Source organism: Petromyzon marinus, chromosome 26 (assembly GCF_048934315.1).
Source record: "Petromyzon marinus isolate PM22_M1 ecotype Great Lakes invasive population chromosome 26, UKy_Petmar_22M1.pri1.0, whole genome shotgun sequence".
Lineage (NCBI taxonomy): Eukaryota > Metazoa > Chordata > Hyperoartia > Petromyzontiformes > Petromyzontidae > Petromyzon > Petromyzon marinus.
In genome coordinates, this window is record NC_133692.1 from 11,821,280 (window position 1) to 11,848,623 (window position 27,344).

Here is a 27,344-nt window from a genome sequence, read left to right on the forward strand (position 1 = left end):
ACTTTATGACTTCCTCCAAATATATCCTGCGGTCATGAAACTGCATTCTCACACTTTGCCCTGTCACATATTTAGCTCCTTTTGCTTTTTTTTACTGACGAAATGGAAGCAAACACGGGGACCGGTTAGCATACGTTCCCACCCTTATTGCGTACGCTCGCACTCCCCGGTCGCTATCATTGGAAAGCGTAAACAATGAATAACAGCTCCCTGCAGGGTGGGCTGGTAGGACAAGTCTCTGCGCTGTCTATTGCTGATTTTACACCCCAACAGCACGAGATTTCACTTCGTTAAAGTATTGAAAGGGGGCGGACAGACGGACACATTAATCGATTGCAGGCTGGTACACTCAGTTTACAACTTCGTTCCTACCAGTATAACAATTAATATAAGGGGGGTTTCAATTGCTGCAATGCAGATTGGCGTGTAACTAACTACCTTATTTAAGGAAACGGAGGAAGCTTGGCAGCGCACTTGCCCTTCAGCTAACTTCCGTTTGTAGTTGTGTGCGTGTGTGGGGGGGGGGGGTAGCCTGCAAACTTTGTCACTTACAAGAATCAACACGGGGTCATGTTTCCACATACTGAGCAATTCTCTACAGCTCGGCAGTTCTAGATTAGTTGCGAAGGAGAATGGTGAACAAACGCACAACGGTATGTACTGCTCCTGTTCACTTCGAGGTTCTGTGTGTGTTTAGGTCACATGATGCTACAATTGTGTTTTTTTTAGCGTGTGTTTTCACGGTGTATAGCCTTGTGCATAATATAGTTTTTATTTTAGGTTCGAACGCGATCTAGCCCAAAAAAAACTTATGAATAATATTGGTGGCGAAAGCTTACGTGTTAAACTGCATCGCTTGACTCTTTAGTGGCGATTGGGTCGTGTCTATTGAGCCTGGGGTAACAGAGGTGTTGCAGCATTATTGTTTTAAAAACTAATATATTTCCAACTGCTGTTTTTGTTTAGTTTATTGGCGTTCCCCCGCACCTCCGATTAGCAAGCTTGCCTACGTACGGAGCGAAATAAGTTCGACATGCGTACATAGTCACTGCAGTGGCGGTTCGTGATAAATGCGTCATTAAAGCAGCTGTGAGGTTTTAAGTTGTGTTTGTCATAATACGCATCCACGTCATATGTGAAATGCCTTTGGTGGCATTCATCTTTGATATGAACTGTGTTTTAACAAAGTATTAAAACCGCATATGAAATGCAACTTAATTTAAAGATTGAACAATGTCAATCGAGCGCTAATCGCAGTGCACGACGCGAGTGATGCATTTGTATTGCTTAGGAGATGGCAATATTATGTAGTCAAACAATGGAAGCCAGTTTAGCTGGATTGTCCATAGCCAGTGCAGAGCAGTTGTGAACACTTAAAGAGAAATTGCTTTGCTGATGTACACACCGACGCTACTTAATTACATTTGCATATTTGCTCACGTCACTCTGAAATTCGCCACCCACTCACGACACATTTACGTGATCTAACCCAAACACAAACCTCTTATGGATATTGGTCGCGAAAGCCTACGTGTTGAACTCACTAAAACACCGACATTTGCCACTCTGCTCACCATGACCAACACACTCACCAGATACGACTCAACACCCACAATGCACATCACAATCACCACGCATTCGTCACCTGACACTCAGCAGACAATAATCCTTAGCCAGATACGAACCGCTTCATAGGCGGTGTCTTCCCATCACCCGTCCCTTGATCCCTAGTCGGTGCAGCAGTGGACAGGACATGAGTGATTATGATTACTGATGATTAGTGATGGACGGACACCAAGGGGAATTCTCATTGGTCAGTGAGGACAGACGGGATTGACAATAGCATTTTAATGTCGGTGAACTGTATGTATGTTAAAAATGCCGCATCAAGCATGCAAACTCTTTCCTACATTGAATCAGATATTGTGTAACATGCACATACAATATCCCCTTACAATCTGGATTTCCACAACATGTGTGCCATTGTTTTCATTGTATTATCTCACATTTCGGTTTTAAGCAGGAATTTTTTTTTATCTCCTGCAGGCCATTCATAATTGGCTTAAATCCACTGGCCAATGTGTATTTTGAACCCATATAAAAATTGCAGTATAAAAAAAACTTCATCACTATTGTACACTTTTCAATTCCTCAACTCGCGTGTGTGCTCGTACTGCGGTATCCAGCTGCTATACATGTCCACGTGATAAGCCACTAAGTTAAAGCTATCATTAGTGATGGGCAGGTCGCTTCTGGAAAAAAAGAGCTATATATCTCAGTGGGGGCCTGAACCGGGCTAAAAGCTAAAATAGTTTAAACTCTATTTAGGTTTTTTTACGCGATTGTGCCACATAATCCTGACATGTTTCCCGAGTTACGCCACTGCGTGTTGGTCTTCGACACAATTTACCCCCCAAGTTTCGCTCCACATGCCCGGGGAGGGAGCTTTCTTTAGTCCGCACTGAATTCGGTTCCTGAAATTATGGGAGCTTCTGCTGTTCACTTCCTGAATACATTCCCAGTGCGTCAAGCAGCAGCAAAGTTAAACAACACACGGCCACAACCCGAAAACACGCCCACGGCGTGTTGTGTGGCCCTGTTATGGGAAGTTGACCACTCGGTGGCAAATTGCACAACCGTTGATCATTCTATTTTTTGTCGCTCAAATGTACAATATTTGTTTTTATCAAGAAGGGAGCCGTGGGAATGTGTAACGAACAGTAATGTAAACCCGCGCAACCTGAGTTTAATGCTCAAACTACGACTGCTGATATCAACTCACCAAACCGCACTGACTGGTGCGGTGAGCTTTGGTAAAACGATCCCAGCCCAAATAAGTCTTCATTAAGTAGTGGATTGGCACACGGAGGCGGCGTCCTGTTCACACCCAGTGATCCTTAGTAAGCTCCGTCTCTTTAATTCCCCAGCCAGAACCATGGCTTGTGCATCTATAGGACTGCTGGTGACTTGACGCACCGTGGGTTATAAACCAATTCTAGTTTACTTATTTGTTTTACGACACTTTCGCACATAATTTGACCGCTGCGTGTCCTATAGACGTGTGTATCATAATTAAACAGAAGGAAACTCCGTGCACCACAGTAACGCTGCCCCCATCTCAGCAAACAAGCCAAGTGGGGGGAGGAGGGGGATACCACGTTCACAATGCTATGCGTATATGGTTCACGTAAAACGTCCATTCGTTTTATGAGCTTAGCAAAGAAAGTGATAGATTATACAAAAAATGTAACCGTTATTATTGTAAGCATTTGATTTAGTCACGCAATGTATTGTGGATTAACAAACCATATTCGTTTCATTTGCATGTCAACATTATTTTGAAAATTGAACCATCGGATGAGGCTGAAAACATTCAACCGAGTGCTGAGTTCACTTGGCGTTACGATTGGCGCGTGCGTGGGAACATTTCAGTTGACTCCTCTCGTGTGAAAAAGGGTGGTACCAGAGCAAACAGGTTTGTCCTGATAACAACCACGGGCAGAATGCTAGCGGCCAACTGACAATATATAAACACTCGCAATGGCGTTATCACAGAGACTGCACCAGCACATTGTCTCGGGTGCAGTCACCCACCGCCTCTTCCCAAGTTGCGATAGCTTTGCTCAAGTCACTAAATAAGAACTAATCTATCTTGATTTGAAGCTTTCGTGACTACAGGAATCCATACTCTTTGGTTCTTTCGGTAAAGTCACGTAGGTAGAAAAATAATAATAGATCACGGCGTTTCGATCGCAACACAAGCAATCGTCATCAGGTGGGACAACCACAGCAAGAACAAACTGCTGAAGTAGGCGAGAGATCTGTCGTGGCACGAGGTTATATAGTCGGCCTCGGCAGTAGTGGGGGAGAGAGAAGGGGGGAGGAGGCGGAGCAGAACGTAGACCCCGCAGCAGCACCCGGGTCACTGGAGGAGGTGGTCCACTTACTACCTACGTGACTTTACCGAAATAACCAAAGAGTAAAGAACTCATCCATTACACGTTCAACAGTGCTGTTTGTTGCTGGCCGCTTGGTGTATTGGGCCTTTTGGTCCTGTGCTCAGCAATCGTGATAAATGCATTTCGTTGTCGCTAAGCAGTACAGGCTCATGATGCCAACTTAAACTCATTCCCACGTCAACCCAACTTGTGTTTAGGTGCAGCTTGGCAAACGCGTGGGAGTCCCATGTGCTTGGGAACAGTTTTGAGTTAAACAACACAAAACGATGGAGAAGCCAACGACAGACCAATTCTGGAGACTTCAGCACCTGGTGGAGCGATGCCTTCACGACCTTGAGAAGCTCTCCTGCACAGAGTCGCCCAAAAATGGTAAGCTTACAAGCCAACGGCGACAACCTTTATTATGAATCGATCCAGTCCAGTGGGGTTTTTTTTATATTTAAATGTAAACGAGTGTATACACTTGTTACTTTCAGTGGGCTCACGGTTGTCCGATTGCAAGAAATAAGGACGCAGAAGTTAACTTGCATCTAAATGTACAACGGTATATTCATATTATGGGTGGAAGAATCATCATTATCAGTCATGCGATGGAATAATCCACCGACCACCCACATACTAGCTGATTTTACCATGCCATCTCCTCCGTGGATGGCCTCTCGGATGTCTTCCGTTCCTTGGCCGCCACTCCGTTATTAATCTTGACCAAGGGCCATCAACCCTTTTCACGCCGTATCCTGTCCAAGCCGTCTTCGCTTTCTGTAACCGTTTCAATGATGCCCTTAACCTGAATCATCTTTATTTGATCAACGTATGCGGTTTTGTCTGTCTCTCAGTCTGATTACAGTACAGTATAAGCTTGCATGTATTCACGGTTTAAGTACTTTTCAGTTGTTATAAAATTTTGTTTGTTAACTACGCACTGATTAAACACTTTATTATTTAGGCACATGAGTCGTGTAGTACTTTTCTATTGACTAGTTCACCTTTCCAAAAGTACTCCAACCCTAATAATGTGTGAAATAGTATTACAGTATATGCTATATATGCTGTGTATACTATATATAAACAGTATATATAAGTTGACCATTATCCTTAATAGAGGGTTTGGGTTGGATTGCGTGAATATAAACGTGTCGTTAAACCCGCCACCACCCGACACAGCCAATTTAGTAAGGTTTGTCACGTAAACAAAACGTGGCAATTCGTTCCTAGTATAGCGCACCGGCGTGTTGCAGAGTAAACCCGCAACATTTACAATTCGAGTGCGACGTTTCGCCAGTAATTACAACTAGCATCATCAGGTGACAGCCAGAATAATTTAGACTGAAACAGGATAATTTCACCACAACTTTGGCTGTTGCCTGATGATGCTGGTTGTAATTATTGACGAAACGTCTTACTCTCCAACACTAGTACAGCACACAGGTGTGCTGTACGAGTAAATAATTGGCATGTTTTGTTTGTGACAAACCTTACTAATTGACTGTGTCGGGTGGTGGTTGGTTTAACGACACATTTATATGCACGCAGTCTAACCCAAAAACCTCTATTATGCAAATTGGTTGCGGAAAGCTACGTGTTAAAGTTGACTATTGTTTCACAGCAGATGTCTTGCTTGGAATGTATCCTAAAGGAATTTGCATTCTGTGCTTCCTGTGGCCCACAGCTGGCTTGGCACTGAACCGATGGACCTTGGAGGAGCTTATGAGCAGACATCCATCCAATGGTGTATTGGTTATTCGGCAGATACTTGACAAGCTCCGAGAGGTAACGGCCGAGCACTTGGCAACCAAACCATTCCGACACACACGGAGGGATTCACAACTGCATTGTTTCTCTGCCTGTCGTCACTACTTTTGCACCGTCGCGTTTTGGCACGGCCGTTGCTAGTTGACTTTGGTGAGGGCCCGAAACATGGTAACCGTTGGGCCCGATCAAGATACTGTTTGGCGAGCTGAACCGCCAGTGGAAAATTGCGTCGTCCAGTACTCCTGAACGAGAGATCACAAAAATACTGCCGTGATGTTTGGATTCGTTTGCCGTGTACTTTAACGCAAAGGTTTGGGAGGCAGACTTCGCAGCAGTGAGCACTGGTGACCATACTGTACCGTTGAGGCAAAATCATGCCGAGACCAGTCCACGGTTGTTAAACAGCAGAACGCACAATGGGCGTTCTGCTGTTTTACATATTTGTGTGTCTCGTTTGAAACACGAAAAACTGCGTACCACATATTCTTCCTCTTTCCACGCTGCCACATTCCCTTGTATCCACATCCTCATCATCATACCGTCATCATATCAACGTCACATCCCACGCATTGTGAGTGCTACAATTCAACGAATAACATTTTAGGATACGTTTTAGATGTGGCTGATGTAAACATTAAAATGGAACAGACGCATTTGTTTATTCATGTAAAGCCTCAAAAACATGTTTTAAACGTAGTGTGTATCGGTTAATCACTAAAAACGGTATGTTTATTCGTACAGCATTTTTCAAAGGGTATGTTTTTTAAATATTTTTTTTGCAGTATGATTAATTATAAAAATGATAAAGGGAATAATAAAAATAGCACATTGACACCTCCATACTGAGTGCAGTAAATTGTGGTTTGTACATTAAAATATTTGAAAAGCAATAATTTTTTTCTGCACGAAAGTCTTTCGATACACAATTCTCTGACCAAAAAGGTCACGTGGGTAAAACACACACACACACACGTACAAAACGCACCACAATTACTTTTTTTGTATGCACGTTTCCAGTCTGTATTATTAAATTGTACTGTATTCTTCTCTTGTGGTTGCATTCCTGCGTTGGAGGAAGTAGGCATGACCTGCGGTGATTCTTGCATGTACATTGCCTGAATTATTAGGTGGGTGTTTATTTCCAGTCATAGCCCTGTATGCGACTCTTACTCACAAAAAGTACGCAGGCAAACATGACCCACCTTCCTGGGAACAAAAACCATGCAGACATTTTAACACATGCAGGGAGATGTTTTTTTTCCTTGGTTATATGTGGTATTGAACATGGAATAGTTATTTTAACATATCATTTTAATGTGTTTGAAGTATGAATATACACAATTTAAACGAGTCATTACCCATGTCTAAAATACTCCACTTTATTAGAAACCTGATTGTCATTTAAATACTTCATATTTAAATCAATGTCACAATTTATTTTGTATGTTTTTTCAGCTTCATGGGACATTTAACCACGATGGATTTGTTCCTTTGGCGCTCATGTTTTGGTCAACTGCAATTAACGTACGTACATTTTCAGTGGCATATTTTTGTTGGTACAATATTGCCTAGATTGAAATTACAAAAAAAAACGTAATCACGTACAATGCAGGATTGTGATTTATTACTAACACCGTTATGTGTAAAGACAGTGCGGAGCGATAGTGGGACAGTATGGGTCCCTGGGACCATGGTTACTCATGGACGTGCTACTGATGATTGATGGGACGAGCGTTGACAGGGTCACGTGAGGGGGAGCACGGGGTCCAATGGCCTGCGAGTGTAATGAGGGCGGTGATTGACAAGGGGCAGGTGCGGCGAGGAGAGTTCGAGAATGGGGGCGTGGCCGGACCGGGCGAGGCATGAGAAGCAGCGCGAGCCGGAGCTGGGGGCTGTTGGTGTGGGACACTGTCGTCCTCATCGTCTTTGTTGCCTTGCATCGGGTCGTCTCCATCGTCTGCGAGTTGTCTTGAGACTAGAAACTACGTTGTCTCTGAATAGAGTCATCTCACTACCCAAGTGTACAGAGTCACTCGTGGTTACTCGTTGAGTTGTCAGTGGACTTTATTCATAGCGAAGACGGGTAGGAAAGCTAGTAATAAATATACAGAAGACAAGACGGTGTCTCTGAGAACTACATTATACATGCATTATAGAAGGGCAATTTAAGCAATTGGCGGGACCCCGGGGCCCCATCACTGCCCCGGGGTGGGAAAAACCGCGTAGCGACACGAGTCTTGCCTTACCGACAACAAAACTAGTGTCAATCGATTGGCCTCGTCGAGAGCTACTCGGGGCACTAAGTTTCGTAAAAAGTTGAAAAATTACATAAACACGTTAAATTCACTGCCTGGGGGGCGGGCTCGCCTTGGCAAAGAAGCTGAGGATCGACGGCTGACCGGAGGGCGTTGTCGCCGCGCGCGACTGCGGCGGACGCCCGGGCTTGCATTTGGCCGGTGGGGTGGCACCCATCGTGTTGATCGCCGCCTGCTGCTGCTGCTGGCGCTTGTTGGCGCGAGTCTGGGCGGGCGGCGCGTTGCTGTCGGGATCACGAGTGGGCGGACTGAAAACAAAAAATAATTATTGACCTGATTTTTGCGGGACCCCAGGGTCCCACCAAATGATTCAATCGTCCAAAAACATTGTCCCACTAACGTGCTGTCTGACAGTGTTCGTGGCGAGGTGTTTTTGGTCTTCCTTACGCACAACTCTCAGCTGAATTCCGTCAGTGTTGTTAATGCAGCCCTGCAAGTGCTTGCTCATGCCACTGCTGGTGGAAGGGCTTCCACTAGAGGAAGCTCTCGAAAGGCCCCTCTAGAGGGTATTGTGGCCTGCCCTATCCACGACAGCCAGATGTCATAGAAGTTGGTAGGAGTGCCCACGTTTTACCCCATCACGCAAGATTTGCAAATCGTCTATGGTGTACACATTGATACTGCTCGGTGGATAGGGATGGGTGGATTTAAGGTGTGTACGTACTTGCCTTCCGGATTGCAAATTTAATGTGCTTACCATTGCATCAGGGCAGCATCCGTGTTTTGTTGTCACAGCACTAAAGTATAATTATGTGGTGATAATTGAATTAATTGTCCATTGTGTACGGTATCCAGCATACCTTTATGATTTATTATACTGCACTGTACACTGTATTTGTATTTGCTTTGTCAAAATGAGACTTGGAACATGATGCCTAATTCTCTACAGACCCCACACATACCCCAGGACAAGCAGATCCTCAACATCTCTTACGAGGAGTTCTGCAAGTTTCTGACATGGCCACAGCCTGCAGGTGGACTCTGCAAAAACGTCCTTCACTTCATCAAGACAGAAATGAGAGCCCCCGGTAAGTCTGGCGATGGGGTCGTGTGCCTGTCTGTGCGTTGTGTGCCCGTGGGGAGCGGTGGTGTAGCGGTTAGCGCTACGCCGCGCTACGAACCTGGTGAAATATAAATTTTCTAAATGTTCCAATTAACCTCATATAATATGTTTTAAAGTTACATTTTAATAGACTTCATTATTTTGTGCTTGTTTTTGTTAATGACAATACTTTTTTTTGCAGGAATAACGTTCCAGAGGCTGGCCCAAGCCGAGAATGAAATAAGTTCAAATAGTTGCCTTCCTAATGCAAAGTGAGTATTTTTTTGTTTGTATTTTTCACAGATTGACTTATCATCCATTTTTTTATTCCAGAAATTGAAGTTCTTGAAAAAGATATAATACAGGACATTTCCACTAAAAGCTCCCATAGAGTTTAATGTTAAAGACTCATCTAGACTTGAATGTTAAATCATTCCATAGACTTCAATGTGAATAACAATTAAAATCCCAATGTGCAAAGGCTCCCATAGACTTCAATTTCAAAAGCTTCCATAGACTTTGGATTTGGTCACAAATAGATGTGGAAATGTGTTCATAATTAAGTTACATATTTAACATATAACACAATACATTTGGAGAAATTGCACACTTTCCATGTAATACATACATATTGCACATTTTTAAATGAAGACTTTCCATGGAAATGTTGTTTCGCGGTCACACATAACACTCACTGCATGCACACATTGCTGATTCTGTTCATTGCCATGCAGAACCGTTCTACTACTAGACCCTGCGGAAGTACCACAAGGGTTTTCCGAGACTGTCAAAGCCGAACTGAAACTTCTTGGCCTGGACAGACAGAGCAGCACCGTGAAGCTCATCCGACACGTGTTCCAAAGCACAGGCGGCAGGGAGTATGACCTTGATGCCCTGCAGAAATCCCTGCAGGTGTGTGCGTTGCCACTGTGCATGTGCGAGTGTGGAATGCCACAGCAATGGTCAGTCAAATGGCATTGGCTGTAAACAGGATATGTTTGCATGTTGAACTTCTTTTGCACGGTACGTAGCCAACCGTGCCAATCCGAGGTGCGGGGGAAGGACAACAAACTAAACACAAAGCAGTTCTAAAGAATATTCTTAGCTCTTTCGGTAAAGTCACGTTGAAGGGAAACAATAAAATAACAAAATATATATAAAACAATAAAAATTCTCACTACGTTTCGACCATAACACAAACGTCGTGAGAATTTTTTATTGTTTTATATATATTTTGTTATTTTATTGTTTCCCTTCAACGTGACTTTACCGAAAGAGCTAAAAATATGAATTACTGCAGTCACGAAAGCTTTAAATCAAAATTCAGTTCTAAAGAAATTAGATTTAAATCTAGATGATTTAAAAGTGCATAGCTCCAGTAACTTCCTAATATCGGAAGGAAGAGCATTCTAGATGGCCGCAGAAGCGCATCTGTGCGCAATGCAGTTACCGCCTTTGTTCGATGGCTAGCCAAGGTAGGTGATTTGGTGAGAGGGCGGGATGGTCATGGTAAAGTTGCTCCAGGCCTTAGATCGTTATTGGCTTGGTGGTGTTCAAATGGGAGATTAGGATAAAAACAATGTTAACATACAAATGTTATGCCCAAACAAAACATGTCCGAGGATGGATTTTTGTTTTAAATAGTGGTTAGAAAACCATTTTATATGCATGCATACATATTGTCGGCATCATTGTTAAAAGCCATGTAAATCCTGTGGAGCCAATCAATTTCATGACGAAGTACAAACGTGGGAAATAAATTTGTGATGCACCCTTGCCATAATTAAGTCAACGTACCTGCATATCACCATTGCAGACAAAGGACAAGGATTTTGTACACAGCGTATACCTGAGGTGTGTGAGTGCACTGGAGAAAGCAGATTCCTCAAGAAATGACGACCGCAGTTCTGGCGACCTTGGGCAGCAGCTGCATACAATCTATGAGGAAATTGTGGGGTCTGGTAAAAAAGGTACAATCTCTGTTTTGAGTGGGCATGGAGCCTAACCTCAGTCAAACCGCTTATCTGATTCAATACTGTATTAGTCATAACAATGTTAACAATGTAAACAATAAATATGTCGAGCTGAGGGGAATTTATGTAGTGTTCATGTGGCAGTTCCTCGTTTAACGTGGTGGATGTGTTCCTGAAAAATTACGTGCTAAGCAAAAAAGCACGTTAAACGATTCATTGCTGTACTAAATTACTTTTGTACGATAACATCAGCCTGCATACATTTTTTTAAAACTCACTAATGCGTACAATTGCTGTGCCGTTGGCCACTGTGATAGGCCGTTCTAGAAAATTTGCGTTTTTCTAATGCATGAAAACAGTGTGTAGCATTCACAAATGGACTGTGTGTATTGTTTTGTTTATGTACAGGCGAAAACAATAGCACATTGGAGTTCATACCATTGCCTCTTCCCAAAATATTGGTCCATGACTGGAAAGACCAAAACTTAGGTAAGTTGATAATATACATCATATATATTAAATTTTCAATAAATGCAGAAATTATTTTATCCAAGAGCATAGCTGGACACCAAAAGCAATGGCAAACGTGACCACGTGGTTTTAGTGCTCACACTGTTTGAGACGAGGCTCTAAAGAAATCTGTCTTTGGTGTGGACCAATCAGTTTCAAAGACAATGCATATACTGCCAGAGTGTTTTTGTTTGCATGTTCACCACAGTTTGTGGTTCATGCAGACATGATTCTTTGCAAAAGGTTTCAGTTTGGTGTTTTAACATCTTAACACAGCTGTTTTATTGCCCGATATGGTAAAACCTACTTGTACTGTGATTACACAATCACCTTTTGGGTTGCAGTGGTGCTGCGAGTAGCCGTAGTAGTGGTGATTGGGATATCCTGGTGGTGCAGCTTGTGGCCGCGTACCATACCATTTTTATCCATTGCACTTTGTCTGCAAGTGATGCTCTCGCCTATCTATTTATATAAAAGGTTAAGGATGTCTGCAACAACTCAGCTGGCTTCCAATTTTACCGTTGCTCTATCAAGAGTCGGATCGTTTGATTCGCTTAGTGTAGTGCCTTAAGAAAATAACCCAGAAGTTAGCAATTGTGTCTTTAGATAAATCTTTGGTAAAAAAAATATATATAAGTAAAAAAAAATCGTTTAAGGTTTAAATAAGATATGCCAGATCGGCATATGTTTTAATACCAGGTGGAGCTCGTGAGATATATTTTGGGCCAAACAGGAACTAATGATCAGAGCAAAAACGTAGCCTTTAAGTCATGCCACCTTACAGGTGCAATTAGTCCTTTCACAAGTTATCTAATCATATTAATACGTATGTAAAAATATTAATTAATCATGACGTTAACGACGGTTCTCAATAGGGCCTCCAAAATGTTAACACCACTCCTATCAGTTGCATTCATTCACCTCTTTGTCTTTTTGTTCTTCAGACTTTTTATACAAATATGTGCAGCAGAAAAAAATTGGCAAAGCACTCGCCACCGAGCAGGGATCTGGTGACGTCCAACCTTTTCGAGATTCCGGATTCTCCAGTGCTTCCATAAGTTCTGGCTCTTGGCCCGAACGGGAATCCGCTTGTGAGACACAACCACGTGATGATGGCCTGTCAGCTTTACGGCACAGTGAAGCTCGCTTGCCGAGTGACAAACGACCCGACAGTGGATATTCCGAAAAGGACGAATTAGAACTGAGTAACATAGAGGAAGATGAACTTTTGGACACTGACCCCAATGTTAGCAAAGCGGATCTACCACAAACGGATGAATATTATTTACCCAGTGAGCTACCACTGCTGGATGAAGACGAACCCAGGGAAACATTGTGCTGTCGCGGTTCAATTGAGGATGACCTATCGGACAATGAAGCGACAGAAGAGTGCTCTTCTCTAAAGATAACGTCCGAGGCAAATAAACTTAAGCGGAAGACGGCGATGCGCAGGAAGCTACAACTGAGAGACGAGAAGGCTGCAGAGTGCCGCGCCTTGCGAATTGTAGTTTTTGGCCGAGATAAAACGCTGGGAAGGCTTGCAAGGGCCTACAACAGGATGAGGTGAGTGTGTGTCTAACAACGGTGGTTATCACGCTGCACTATCAGCGTGGCGACTCGAGTTCAATTCAAGGCTAACAACATCAGTGGCGAGTGATATCAGAACCAGTGCTGTCGTCCATCCACCTCCCCCATGATCAATCCGCACTGACAAATGTGGTGCAGTATGGTCAAATAAATCCGCCCAATGACCAAACAAGGTGTGAGTAGGGCCTTCTTCCATAGTTCCATAGTTTACTGGACATCTGTGAAAAAGAGCTTGATAGCTCATCGGAATCCTTCACTCCAAATAAAGCGTATGATTTAGTATGAGAACGGCTCGAAAAAGACACCCTCAAAAAACAGGTGTGGGTGATGTGTGCGGGATTCACATTACCGTACTGATGTGTCCAAACTAGGTTTTGCACTTCGGTGTTTTAGCATTGTATTTTTTTTAGGTTTGCTAACACGAGTGATATCAGAAACTTATAATAATGCAAAGTGAAAAAAATATGACTATTAGGCAAGTATAGGGCATTACTGGCCTTCAGTAAATCGCTATACTCTATTTCGCTGAAGTTCCTTCCTCTGTGCACTGTTCAGGATACGCGAATCAAGATGTTCATTGCTGATGAAGCACTTCCGACTGGAGTTTTACTACATTCCCATTCGAGACCGACCGCCCTCCACAGCCAACCCACTATGTGGACAGGCTCTCAACCAGCAGGTACAATTGCAAGACAAATGCTCTTGTTATTAGACCGCTGTATTGCTAGTTCTTAACAATTGCGTGTTTCGTTGCCACATGTTGCAGAGGTTTGCGGCTCTAGCCCAAATGCTGCCCTGGTAAACACTTTGCTGTGCGTTAACCATAAATCTGCACTGTCTATTTTGCATTGAATGTCATTCGAAGAAGAGCGGACCATGTGTGTCGACATCGGTGTACAAATTTTGTCAGATGAAAAAATATAAACTCCTAAATTACTTAATTTGGCAATACACGTATCAACATGATCCCCTTAATGACATACTAGTCGTATGCAAAACATGGTGTCTTCCTGTTTGATGTATGTTTAAGTTATTTTGCACTGTCGGTAGCAAACCGTGCTAATTCTAAGGAAATTAGTTCTCAAACTAGATTTACACTAAGAATGGCACAAACATCAAATGTGCTAAATTATTATGAATATTCAATGTTATTACTATCAGCAGGATCAAGACAACTGCGTGATATCTCAGACTCTGGGAGTGATCGACACCTGGTACGAGCGTAACGTTGGCAATGCCTTCAGCATCATGACCCTTCTTCCGAGCCAGGTCTGCACTTTTTGCCACAAACAAATACACGAATTTAACGCAATATTGTTCTCCTGCTGTGTATCATACTACTGTCGTTCCCGGCCATATCTAGTGCCACACTCAGCTCTACAAACGGCTACCCTCGTTACTTTGCGTCCATACTTGTTGCTCGATTTGCCACTACACTTGCAAATGAAACAGCTCATAGACACTTCTACACTCCATCATTGTATCCTTTTAAACCCTATCTTTGTCCGATTACTTCACCAGCACTCCTTCCAAACTTCATTCTGCTCTTAAAAATAACACCATCTGCGAGCTGCTGCTAGTCGTCCAAGGTTCGCCGCTCTTCATCCTTTCACAGAAAATACTTGTGCAAACTATTAATTCTACTTTTCTTATTTCTGGGTGGTATTGAGCTTCATCCTGGCCCAAATATAAAGAACTCGTATAATTCTGTAGATTTTTTGGCAGGAAAGGTGTTGGTGTTCTACATGTCAACATTAGAGGGCTTGTGATTAAATTAAGTCAACTAAAACTAGAAGTGGCAAATCTTGACCTGGACATTTTTTGCCTAATAGAAACATTTCTCACTCCTGCCGTCAATGACTTGCAGATTACGATTGACAACTACAACCTTTTTCGGCTTGACCGAGGATCTAAAGGAGGTGGAATTGCCATCTATGTTTGTAATACTATTGCATGTTCACCAGCTCATTTCTTGTTTAAAAAATGTTGCTTTGAAGGTTTGGCTCTCAGAATAACTCTTCCAAATAATCAACAGATATTGGTAGTGTGCTGCTATAGACTGCCTAGTAGGAAGGATGTTGAATCTGCATCTGCACTGAGAGAGCTTTTTGGGGGCCTCCCTGAAGGTGAAATAGTTTTAGTGGGTGATCTCAATTGGAATTGGCTAAACCCGCCGGCCGTGGCCACAAATTTTACAGATTAATTTAACCTGTTTCAATTAATAAATGTCCCCACAAGACCCAACCTAAAACATCCGGGACAGTCATCTTTGCTTGACGTCCTATTGACAAATGCCCCTCGCAATTTCACACTTAGTGATCACTCCTTCATTTTGGTGTGAGATCATCAGCCAGACCCAAAGCCCCCCCTAAATTGGTTGAGAAGCACTCTATGAGACACTTCAGCACTCAGGCATTTACTAACGATGTGCTTCACTCGGATATTGACAAGGTCTGTGATATCCCCAACCTGACTATGGCTTGGGAGACCTTCAGGTACACGTTTCTCCAAATTCTTAACAAACATGCTCCGTTGGTTAGATTTAAAACTAAAGGCCACCGCCCACCATGGTTTGATCCTTTGATTACAAAGCTCATGAAAACTAGGGACAAGGCTTGGGCATGTGCTCAGAAAAGTAATTTGGTCAATGACTGGCTAGAATTCAGGATTATAAGGAATAGATGCGTCAAAAAAATACGGCATGCAAAACATGCCTATTTTTCCTCCACTCTCCTGGAATCACATGGAAATGCCAGGATTTTCTGGAAAACAATCAAATGTATCGAAAAGGCATCCAAAACAGACAATCTGCCTGTTGAGCTTAATCGAAATGGGTAATATTTTTCAGATCCCAAAAAGATAGTTGACAATTTTAACCTTCATTTTTCTGAAGCTGGTAATCTTTTTGATAATGTATTGGGAGTCACCCCTGCTCATGCAAATTCCTACACCCCTGTCCAAACATTAAACGAATTTAGTTTCCAGCCAATCCACGAAAGTAATGTTCTGAAACAGCTGTCCTACCTCAAAGGGTCCTCCTCTACCGGAGCAGATAGTATTCCCGTCTTTGCTCTACTAACTGTTGGTCACCTAATATACAAACCTATAGCTCATATTTTCAACCTGTCCATCAAAGAAGCATCAGTTCCTCTAGAATGGAAACATTCCTATGTCTGTCCACTTCACAAAGGGGGCCCTAAAGATGATCTAAATAACTACCGACCTATCTCAATTTTGTCCCCGTTGATGAAAATTTTTGAAAAATTGTTGACCTACCAAATTAGCAGTTTCCTGTCCAACAACAATCTACTACATCTAAAACAATCTGGGTTCCGAAAAAAATACAGCACCACATCTGCTGCATTAGACGCTGAATCACATTTACTGTAGCCTTGATAATAAGCAGTACTGTGCCTGTCTTTTTCTAGACCTGTCCAAAGCTTTTGATACAGTAGACCACAACACCCTGCTTAGTAAACTAAGTTGCCTCGGTTTTTCCGAAAACGCAGTAAAATGGTTACAAAATTACCTCTTTTCTCGCACCCAAACTGTATTCACAGATGGTTGGAGGCCAAACAGTGTTAAGATAACAAAAGGGGTTCCACAGGGTTCCATCCGCAGCTCCCTTTTGTTCTCTCTTTATGTCAATGACTTGGGCACTGACCTGGATCATTCCAGGGTAAATGTTTTTGCAGATGACATGATACTGATTACTGCTGGCCGCTCTCCAGATGACGTGATTGCTAAGCTACAGGGTGATTTCAACAAACTACAACATCAGCTAGTTGCTCTTAAACTAGTCCTGAATACCTCCAAAACCAAGGTGCTATGCTTCTCACCAGGACTAAAGCAGGAAGTTATTTTTCCCCAATTACATTCCTAAAATAATTGTCAAAGAGAGCAAGTCAAGATCTATAAGTATCTTGGGGTCATCCTGAATTCAAAACTGAATTTTGAAGATCACATTGATTATATTGGTAAAAAGACAAAAATAAAAATTGGTTTCCTGTATCGACACAAGCACTGCTTCCCCCCCAATGTTCCGTTTGGAATTGATAAAAGATACCATACTGCCTCTACTTGACTACTGTGACATCGTGTATAAATCAGCTCCAAGTACTGTACTGAAGAAGCTTGATTCCATCTATCACTCGGCCTTAAGATTTACATTGAACTGCCCATATAGGACTCACCACTGTGATCTCTACATTGGGTCAAACTTAACATCTCTTAATGTTCGACGGCTTGTGCACCAGATCATATTTATTCACGATGTACTTACAAAAAAATCCGCAGACTACCTGCTGGATCTCCTCTCTGTTTCAAAGAACATATTTGACCTCAAGTACTCATTGGTTTTTTTCGGTAAAGTCACGTATGTAGAAATACAATAAAATTAAATTAAAACACAACAATCACGACGTTTCGATCACAACACAAGCGATCTTCATCAGGTGTCAAGAACAAATGTTTTGTTTTAATATAAATTTATTGTATTTCTACATGTGACTTTACCGAAAAAACCTTTGAGTAATTTTATGCAGTCACGAAAGCTTGAGTACTTTATTGTCATACTTCTACGGGGAAGTTACCGGTGTAATTGTCCTAAATGTTCACCCCAAGCCTGTTCCCACACCTCCCCCCCCCCCCCCCCGGTGCTGTGTATGTACAAGATGTGCCCTTTTTTTAACTCCGCTGCTGTGTATGTGCAATAAGTGCCTTTTTGAGCTTCCATTTTGTATTTGTAATGTGCTTTTTTGAGCTGCCGCTCTCTCTCTGGCCCCCCCCCCCCCAACCATATTTCCTATTTAAGCTTCTGTTCTTCCCTCTGGCCTCCCATCTCTCTCTCTTTCCTTGCCTCCCTGCTCATCTTTCCTCCCTCCTTACCTCTTGGAGGACTTGTATTTCTACTGACCGTATACCTCGTATTTCTTCACTTGTTTCACTCTTTCTATGCTGGTTTGTGCAATCCAGAGGTTGAACACGAAATTTAACACTCTTATGAAATTCGTGGTCCGCCAGGAAGTGTCTAAGTGTGTTGTTGGCCTCACTGGCTGTGCTTCACATAATGTTTTTTCAGGTTTGTTGAATTCTCGTCTCTCATCTTTTTTGTTGTATTTACCTCCATGATTTGTTCTTGACACCTGATGAAGATCGCTTGCGTTGTGATCGAAACGTCGTGATTGTTTTGTTTTAATATAATTTTATTGTATTTCTACATACGTGACTTTACCGAAAAAAAACAATGAGTAATTTTATGCAGTCACGAAAGCTTTAATACTTTATTGACCTCAAGTCTTCGCTCATTTACCAGCTTCACATTCCCTATTGCCGTACAAAAACTGGAGGAAGGGCCTTTGCTATTGATGCCCCCAGAGTCTGGAATGCTATTGCCAATAAACTGCAACTTGAATCGCTACCAATGAGATCTTCTCTCAAAACTGCTCTAGAGGAGTTGTACACCCCTAGCTGCCACTGCTATTGATTGGCGTAAAATAAAATAATGTTTCGCTCCGGATGACGCTGCAAAGTATTATCTGTATTTTGATTTAGCGTGCTGATCTTAAAGGTGCATTGAAAAATTTGATACTCCGACTGATGCCTCTGTTGTTGTGGAGTAACTCATGCAGCCAGCTATGGCTCTAGGATTTGGTGTTACATGTTATTTATGTAGTTTATTGTAAAAATTCGGTCACGGTCCCTGTGATCACTGTTACGTTGCAATTATGGCTTTATTCTTTTGGTGATTTGGAAAAGTTTTTTGGTTTGGACATGTTTGTTTTGTTGTAGTACGGAGTTAGACTGATGGCCTTAATCTAAGTTTTTTTTGTTGTGGTTGTTGTTTGACTTGCATCCCACTGGGATTTTTTTGCACACAGCGTTGGTGTACGGGGTTTTTTCAGGAATATTTTTGCTGTTTTTTTTCCATGGATTTTCTGTTTGCACAGTCACATAGTCACTTTAAGATGTTTTTCTTGTTCGTGTTTTTTTTGTTTGTTGTGGTTGCACCCGATTCAAGAGCCGGATGGCTCAGAGGGCTATACCAAAATAAACTGGAACTGAACTGAACTGAGTGATACGCATCAGTGATACACATCACTCGAACAATATTACACATTGTTCTCCAGGATGCAGCGATATTTCGCCACGCGGTGGTAACACAGCCCAGCGGTAGCGCGTTCGCCACTCGCTGCAGAGGTTTGCAGTTCGAAACCGGCAGGCCACCCTGCTTATTACTGCAGGCACATGAACCGTAAAACACACACTGTTTGTTTCACATTGGATACTCAAGATCCTGTGACGTAATTCGAAAGAGTAGGCCAGTGTGTGTGTCGGCGTCAAGGTCCAAGTTTTGCTGAATTCATAAAGGTACCTGCAAATTACTAATTTGGAATTATACATAGCAACGTCGCCCCCTGATTGTGAAACTACTGCACACTGCATGGAAACATAGCACCTTCATGTTCATATAGGAATGGTGCTAATTAAATGTATTTGATTGTTACTGTTATTGAGCAAGAATCAGCGTTATTGACACTGAGCCAGTCATAGTCGCAGTATTTTTCCCATGAAATGCAATGTTGGTGATATTGTTTTCTTGACCTATTTTCCTCCTTCACAGATCACACAAGAGACGAACGGAATTGCACATTATCCATTCTGGGCCAACACAGTGCTGTATTACAGCCGGTTTGCCAAGCACTCAGTCCTGCTTCAAGCTTACCAAATGGAGGTAGGCAATGGGATTCAACAATAGCTGACTACACTCATAAAATATAAAAAAAAATCGGCACACGGGCATACCACATAAAGAAAATATGTTTAGTACTACTAACCGAATAACACATTTGTAAATGATCTTTAAACTTAATTTGGTTATTTTAGAATGGATAAAAAAACTGATGCTACTTACGTGACATTACAATCAAGAAGAAAGTGTATAAAATGGTCCCAAAGTTCATTATTACTTTTTCGCATTGTTTTCTTCTGCTGACCAGCTGTGCCTAATAAATGGAAAGAAGGTGAAGGAGATTTTTGTCCAGGAGATGCTCGTGACCCCCCAGTCTTCAAGACAAACGCTGACGGCCGGTAAGAATGATCAGTTTAATGACTCATGAATTTAAATGTATTCTAGTGTGTGTGACACTTGCAAAAAGTTGCGTGAGCAAGAACATATTGTAATTACTAGATTAACCTCCACTGGTTTCAAGAGGGGTGGAAATAAAAAAATGCTCATTTAGGCCACCTTTTATGTTTTTATTTTATTCATGTCAGGTATGATTTGGTTATATCCCTATCTGCCCTTAGTCATCCCTTCCCCCCTCATATAAAAGTTACCTCCCCCCCTTCGGTGGGACCCTGTATGGTTCGGGGGCAGCGAGCCTGTTCCCCATCTTTCTTTCCCCTGTTATTTTCGGGCCGGTTTGGCTTGTGCTGATGGTGTGTATGTGTATCACGACGTGATGCATCGGGCCTGCATATTGTATACTTTCTTATATAAAAGGTTTTGCTGGAGGGAAGAGATGGATGGACGGCTAGCCATCTCTAAAGGATGTGCGGGCTGCTAGTGTTGGCTTAAACCAAGGACTACTGCTCTGGAAGACCTTGCATACTTACTAGTTTAATCATATGTAACATCATTAGATAATACATTTTATGAAGCAGGCAATATGATTTTGTTAGCACTGCCTAACTCACCAATTTATTCTGGCAGGTCAATGCAGAAGAGCGTCAGAATTTGACAAAGAACCCTCTGTCTCTCTCTCGATGGCGTACGACAAGGTAAACAAAGCATCAGCAATGCACCCTCATCCCCAGGTGCAGGGGCGGAGCCAGGATTTCAGGCCAGGGTGACATTCAACAAATTTTAATTTCAAGAATGATTAGAGAGTCAGGCTGTTGAACTAGACGCCATCGGTTGGTGACACACTCTGACAATGCAGTTGCACGGAGTCCGCCAGACCGAGTGTCGTACACTTACACGCAGAATGTCACCCCTGTCACCCCCCCCCTGGCTCCGCCCCTGTCCAGGTGTATCTCCTAACAAAAAATCTTCCCGTAGTTCAGACCTTAAAACCTGTTCAAAAACATTTTAATTATGAAAAATGGACTCTCACTTGGTTTCCAATAAATAATCATTTATGTTATGAGGATTCGAAACTGTGATGCCGGTGAATCTGTTGTTAACCCTGCCATCGCAGGTTAGCGTAAGCAAACGTGTGCAAACGGTGACCGTTGAGAAGAATTTCACATCTGTGAAGATTTCACGACTGTCACCACTGGTGAAAGCAGGTATGGGAAGTGCTGATAGTCATGCAAGTAACTGAATATTTCTTGAAGCGTTCCTTTTTTCAGTTTATTTTCTTCATACGCATGTGGTGTATAGGTGATAAATGTATATAAAACATATCTTCATACCTCTAGAGGCCAACTTGGATACTCTATACCTCATCACGATGGAACCTGCTGGGAAACAGACAAGGATGTTGCCATTTGTCACCCAGGTATGATCAACAATTATAGTTGTATAAAATAAATGGCTAACTTAAGGTACTGAATATTAGTAATAATAATTATTGAGTACATATCGTATTCGGATCATTCTTGTAGCACAAGGTTATCAGGAAGGCGCTGTTTTTGCTCACCAAAAGGATCACTGTGTGACGTTAAGTTGACAATTTTGTACCACTAATTAAAACATCCACGTGTTCATACATACATTTTTGTTTGAACAATTAATTTGTCTTCAATATTTAAAACGATTACATTTAGCACATAAACAATGAAAGTTGGTAACATTTTACAAATATTAAATTTGAAATAATCCAAGATTGGGCCTAAATTTGAGAAAATCATATATCCAAAAAACTAAAATACTAAAATCCTGTCTGTCATATTTTGTATGCTCAGTGTTCATTGCATGACATGAGAGTGATGAACTTGTGACATTGTCTCATCCCACAGGTGAACCAACAGACTACTCCACAGATAAGGAACCCTCCCATAAGGGTCAATGCTGTATCACTGAAGAGCAGAGCATACTCCACTTTAACTGTCATGTTGGATAATGATGAGAGTAAAGTGTTTCAGGATGTAATCAGGTAAGAAACCACTTCAGACAATACAGTTAGGGGCATTTATGTACAAATACAGTACTGAGAAAAAGTTTGCGAACCCCTTAGGATTTTCACATTTTACATATTTCAAACCTAAAATGTTATGAGATCTTAATCTAAGTCCTAATAATGACACAAACATAATACTCTGTCCACATTTATTTTTCTTGAAATGATTCTACATTCAATAACCATGTGTGAAAAGTATGTGAACCTTTAGATCCACTAACTGGTGACACCCCCTTGAGCATTAATGACTGAAAATAAGTGTTCCCTGTAACCGATGGTCCGTCTCTCACATCGAATTTGAGGAATTTTGGCCCATTCCTCCTCACAGAACTCCTTCAACTCGGTGACATTTGAGGGTTGCCTTGCATGGACAGCTCGCTTCAGGTCCTGTCACAACATTTCAATGGGGTTCAGATCCGGACTTTGACTAGGCTGTTGTAAAACGCAGAATTTCTCCTTCTGCAGCCATTCTTTTGTAGATCTGCTTGTATGTTTAGGGTAATTGTCTTGCTGCAAGGCCCACTTTCGGTTCAGCTTCAGCTCACGGACAGATGGCCTGACATTCTCCTTTATAATCTTCTGATACAATGCATAATTCATGGTTGTGCCAATGATGGCAAGCTGTCCAGGTCCTGAGGCAGCAAAGCAGCCCCAAACCATCACATTCCCACCACCACGCTTGAGAGTTGGGATGAGGTACGATTTTAAGATTTCGTGACTGCAGGGATTCATAGTCTTGGTTCTTTTGGTAAAGTCATGTAGAAGGGAAACAATAAAACAATACAAATAAAACAATAAAATTATCACGGTGTTTCGATTGCAACACAAGCAATCATCATCAGGTGTGAAAATCACAGCAAGAACATTTTCTTGACTTGTTCCCACACACCTGTATGGTGAAGGCCAAACTCACAAAGTTTCTGATCTTTAAATAAGGCGGGGCCTTCCAAACTCATCCCTGAAGATCTACCTAATTATGTAAACACCTGATTCTAATTATTTCCTTAATTAAGTGAATTAAACCAGGAGTTCACTTACTTTTTCACATATCCTGAACCTTAATTACTCATTGTTTGTTTAATTCACGCATCATTTTTTTCAAAAGACATCGAATTGGTTAATATAAACCCTATTGGATATTTAAGAAAATAGCTTTTTTAAATCAAGAATGCTATCATGGTAAAACCATGGAACTTCCATAATTCCAATTGGGGTTCACAAACTTTTTCTCGGTACTGCATGTCACGTGTGATATAGTCACATAAAAAAACAAATATGCACCTTAAATGCGCAATGTGTACGTGCGCATTATACGTGCGCATTATACGTGCGCATGTGTCAACCCACTGCTGGATGAGTGTCTTCCCATGCCACGTGGGCTGTGGGATATTTGACCATACTTCACCATGCTGGTCAGTGTGGGTTGGGGAAGGTGGGGGAATCGCAGTGCAGCGTGGATTGTGTTTGGCGCACTGCCCTCTGCTGCCCACAATGCCCCCTTAAACTGTCCCTGTATTGGTTGCACTTGATGGTCAACCATCCAAGCGCAATCGGGGCTCAAATTCTGCTTCGCTTCCAAGAGCTGAGGAGATTTGGTGACGCCTCGGCAATTGGGTCTAAATGTAAGGAATTATGAGGATCTATTGACTTTTAGTAGTTGTTACAGTGATCGTTGACCACTATTTTGAATTGAAAGACTTCGTTTTTTTGTGTCCCAACAGCTGTGCAGTGTCTGCTTGTTTGAATCCTGAGCACAGCCTGCTGAAGAGACAACACAAGACCTCAAAAGTCAACCCAGGAGATTGTCACCCATTTTTAGGTCTCCCCATCAGCCTTTTTTCTGTACGGACTTTATAGTCTCATTTAAAAACGTGACTTTTTAACTGTCCTGGGGAAAACTTGACAAGAGTTCCCCAGGACAGATAACTCAACAAGGGGGTTGATCCTGGGAAAACCGGGACAGGTGGCGGCGACCCTAATGTTAGGTTATCAGTGCAGTCTTATATCATCATTGCCAAGAGTGGATGATACACTTTGAAACGTCGAAACCATAAGAGTGTGCTGTGGTTTCCTTTGGCAACTTGACACTGCGTGCGTGAATAGAGTCTACAATCATTTAAAATGGTTAAACAATATATATAATTGATGAAGCTGCGGTTTCTAACATTCTTAAAAAAACACATGAAAAGTAACTGATACAGTGCAGTGTTTTCCATATGAAGTACCGTAACAATACAGTATGATACACTGTACAATGTAATACTCAATGCCTGTATATATGTTAAATGATGTGTTAGATTGTAATCTGTTTGAAAGTGCCTACAATTGAATGTAATATCCTATTTAAATTGGAAGAAAAAAACTAAGCATAGTGTGGAGGGCAAGGAAGCACTAGTTTAAGGTGCCTTGTCTTAATACACTTGGTATGCGAGTGCAGCTATATAGGTATGAGGGATATGTAGTTTTTATTATCAGAACCTTTATTTCGACTGGAAGAATGTGATGAGACGTCCACATTGTGTAGTCCCCCAAGTTCCTCCTCTGCTCTTTTGTAGTTTGCTGCCACCTTGTGTTCATGTGCAGAATGTGTTGCTGTTAGCGCCATATCTCCATATCCATATATCTATATATAAAAAGGCAAAGTTGTCAATGTGTGTCTGTTCAAAATGTTTAGCGTACTTCCCGACATGAAACAAACTTGACATTTGCCATGTGGGTACTTTCCAGACTGTACACCATGCAAAAATTATAAAAAATATACTTTTTTGGGGGGGGGCTCAATGCATCTATTTTTTTGCACGGCAAGTGAGCTGTGACGTCAAATCTGTCACGTGACCCGAACATGTGGAAGCGTAACGCATTGTAGTGTAGTGGTTAGCGCGCTGCGCTACGAACCCGGCGACCCGAGTTCGATTCCCGCTCACGGCCACCACCGGTAACGATTATTTAAACCGCTTCTAGGCCTCCCCTAGGTCAACTCAGCCTCAAACAAGTAACTGGTGTGGTGTGTGAACATCGCCACTGAGGAGACAAAGGCGGCCGGGCGTGGTGAATTCAAGTCCCGGGCGAAGCCGGTTCGTAAAGCTAGTTATTCTTCTAAAGCTCAAGTTTATACCGTGAAATTCTGTACCTGGGCGAATTTGGGCATGATGTGTGTGAGACGGTGCATTTAAACAAAAATAAGGTTCCCTCCTTTGTAAAAATCCAAAATGTGAAATTGGTGTGAAAAGTACAATGTAGGTATAATTAACTCACAGTATTTAAATTATGTATATGGTTTAACATATTTTTTTGTTATGCTGTATTTATTACCATGTTACATAGGGCCCTGTGGCGTTATCTCCCTTGATTGGTGGATTGATGAAAACTGGTGGTCCTGTTCATTGTTATTATTTTTGTCTTTCATTGATAAAACTGGTGGCAATGTTCATTGTTAAAAAAACTGTGTTTCACATTTCATGTGCTTTGGACCTTGTTGTGTGGCAGACACTTCATGAAATAATTATGAGATGAACTCTACAGTGTACGTATATGAGGGTGTGTGTGTAAATGAATTGCAGAGATGTTTCATCATTGGGCAAAATAAACACAAGCATATAATTCAGCACGTAAAACATTTTGCATAAATCTACTTGATGTATATATTATGTATATTTTCTGAAATAAGAATTACCTGTTTATAGTGTGTCCTTGAAATCACGTGGGGTGACATTGTGTCCCGTATATTACATGGTTTTGTGGGGGGGGGGGGGTGGAATTCCTACATTAAAAAAATCGGACTTATAAATTGAAGGACATGCCAAGCAATAATGACATTTAGCTGCATCTCTACGCTGCATAGACACGTCACCTGCTTGGCAGTCCCAGTTGAGCACTTTACTGTTTCGTGACATGTAGCATCGGATTGTGCATTACAAAATTGGTTCGTGATCTAGAGCTGTGCTCATCAATTATTCACGTAATCGAAGACTCCACTGGTTATCAGTTTGGTTTACTCGACTAATATAATGACACAAATAGTTGCGGAATAAAAGTATCGACGTTGTACCCATGTGTGCAGCGGGATGGGAGGTGATGGCCAGAGCTTGGTGCTGTAATTGGCATCATCAGCCACCGTCATGCTGGGCATGACTTGCAGGGGGTTTCCAACCTTCAGGAGGCAGAAAGTCGGGCCACCGTCTTCAGAGGCTTGAGTAATCGATCACGAATAAAGCAGCCTTTTACAATTTTTGACGTTTGACTTAATGAATAAATTGTCCCAGCTGTACTCATCATTTTCGATACTTTCACTTATTTTTTTTTATCTTTATTAAATAGACATTATGATTTTACAACTTAAAAATGCAGTCTAAATATGACAAGCTGTTAATGGGCTAAATTAGAATCTTTACGTGAATCTGGCAATGGGGTTTTGTTAAGAAAACGGAAACACTGGGGTGCTCCACCTCTAAATTAGTTTGGTATTTTAAGACACAATCATCAGTGTTTGCTTCTAAATTCGTGATTGTATTATATCTATATGTTGAGAAGCTTATTATCCTCGTCTGTATGTATTATGCAGGTATACCTTTTATTAAAATTCTACTTCCTACTGCGTTTTCCAGTTGTCCCTGAGATACCTTCAATTGTTTTAAAAAGTGTTTTGCATTTCTATGGTTTTATTCATATTTGTCTCAAGTCACACTTTGTAGCGTTCTAAAGTAAGTTCTGATATAATGTCCTGTACTTAATTCAAAATATATCTTGCATATTTTGGGCCAGTCGACACTGCTTGACAGTTGTATATATACTGTATGAGCCTGTCCTCCCATAGACTTCAATATTACATCCTCCCATAGACTTAATGTTCAAGGCTCCCATAGACTTCAATGTTAAGGGCTCCCATAGACTTCAATGTTAAATCCTCCCATAGTCTTAATGTTAGAGGTGTCCATAAACGGAATGTTTAAGCCTCCCATAGATTTAAATGTTAAAGGATCCCATAGACTTATTGTTAGAGGCACCCATAGACTTCAAGGAAGCACTAGTTTATAATCCCTTGTTTTAAGCACTTGAAATGCAAGTCCAGAAATAGGTGTGAT

At 41.8% G+C, this 27,344-nt stretch overlaps 1 protein-coding gene across 3 annotated transcripts; it reads left to right on the forward strand.

Annotated features, from left to right (window-relative positions):
* LOC116946277 (phosphoinositide 3-kinase regulatory subunit 5-like) lies at positions 1-26,854 on the forward strand. Of its 3 annotated transcripts, none has more exons than XM_032961323.2 (19): positions 1-653; positions 4,157-4,328; positions 5,629-5,729; positions 7,167-7,235; positions 8,916-9,054; positions 9,271-9,340; positions 9,803-9,980; positions 10,885-11,038; positions 11,450-11,530; positions 12,496-13,114; positions 13,694-13,817; positions 14,303-14,407; positions 19,761-19,871; positions 20,137-20,227; positions 20,853-20,920; positions 21,340-21,430; positions 21,563-21,642; positions 22,103-22,239; positions 23,985-26,854. In XM_032961323.2, exons 2-19 carry the CDS (start codon positions 4,226-4,228, stop codon positions 24,118-24,120), a joined length of 2,457 nt encoding a protein of 818 aa, XP_032817214.1. In that variant the 5' UTR covers positions 1-653; positions 4,157-4,225; the 3' UTR covers positions 24,121-26,854. The 3 variants fall into 3 exon arrangements, with proteins under 3 accessions (XP_032817214.1, XP_032817212.1, XP_075926057.1); XM_032961321.2 differs by having other exon boundaries at positions 2-653; positions 14,300-14,407; XM_076069942.1 differs by lacking the exon at positions 1-653 and adding an exon at positions 2,282-3,979 and having other exon boundaries at positions 14,300-14,407.
* The last annotated feature ends 490 nt before the right edge of the window (positions 26,855-27,344 follow it).

Bases quoted from the DNA above. Each gene is read 5' to 3' on its own strand.
- LOC116946277 (XM_032961321.2), top strand. From the start codon at position 4,226: ATGGAGAAGCCAACGACAGACCAATTCTGGAGACTTCAGCACCTGGTG. The intron at 9,341-9,802 runs GTGAGTATTTTT...ATTGCCATGCAG, and splicing joins AGTTGCCTTCCTAATGCAAA to AACCGTTCTACTACTAGACC. The intron at 11,039-11,449 runs GTACAATCTCTG...GTTTATGTACAG, and splicing joins TGTGGGGTCTGGTAAAAAAG to GCGAAAACAATAGCACATTG.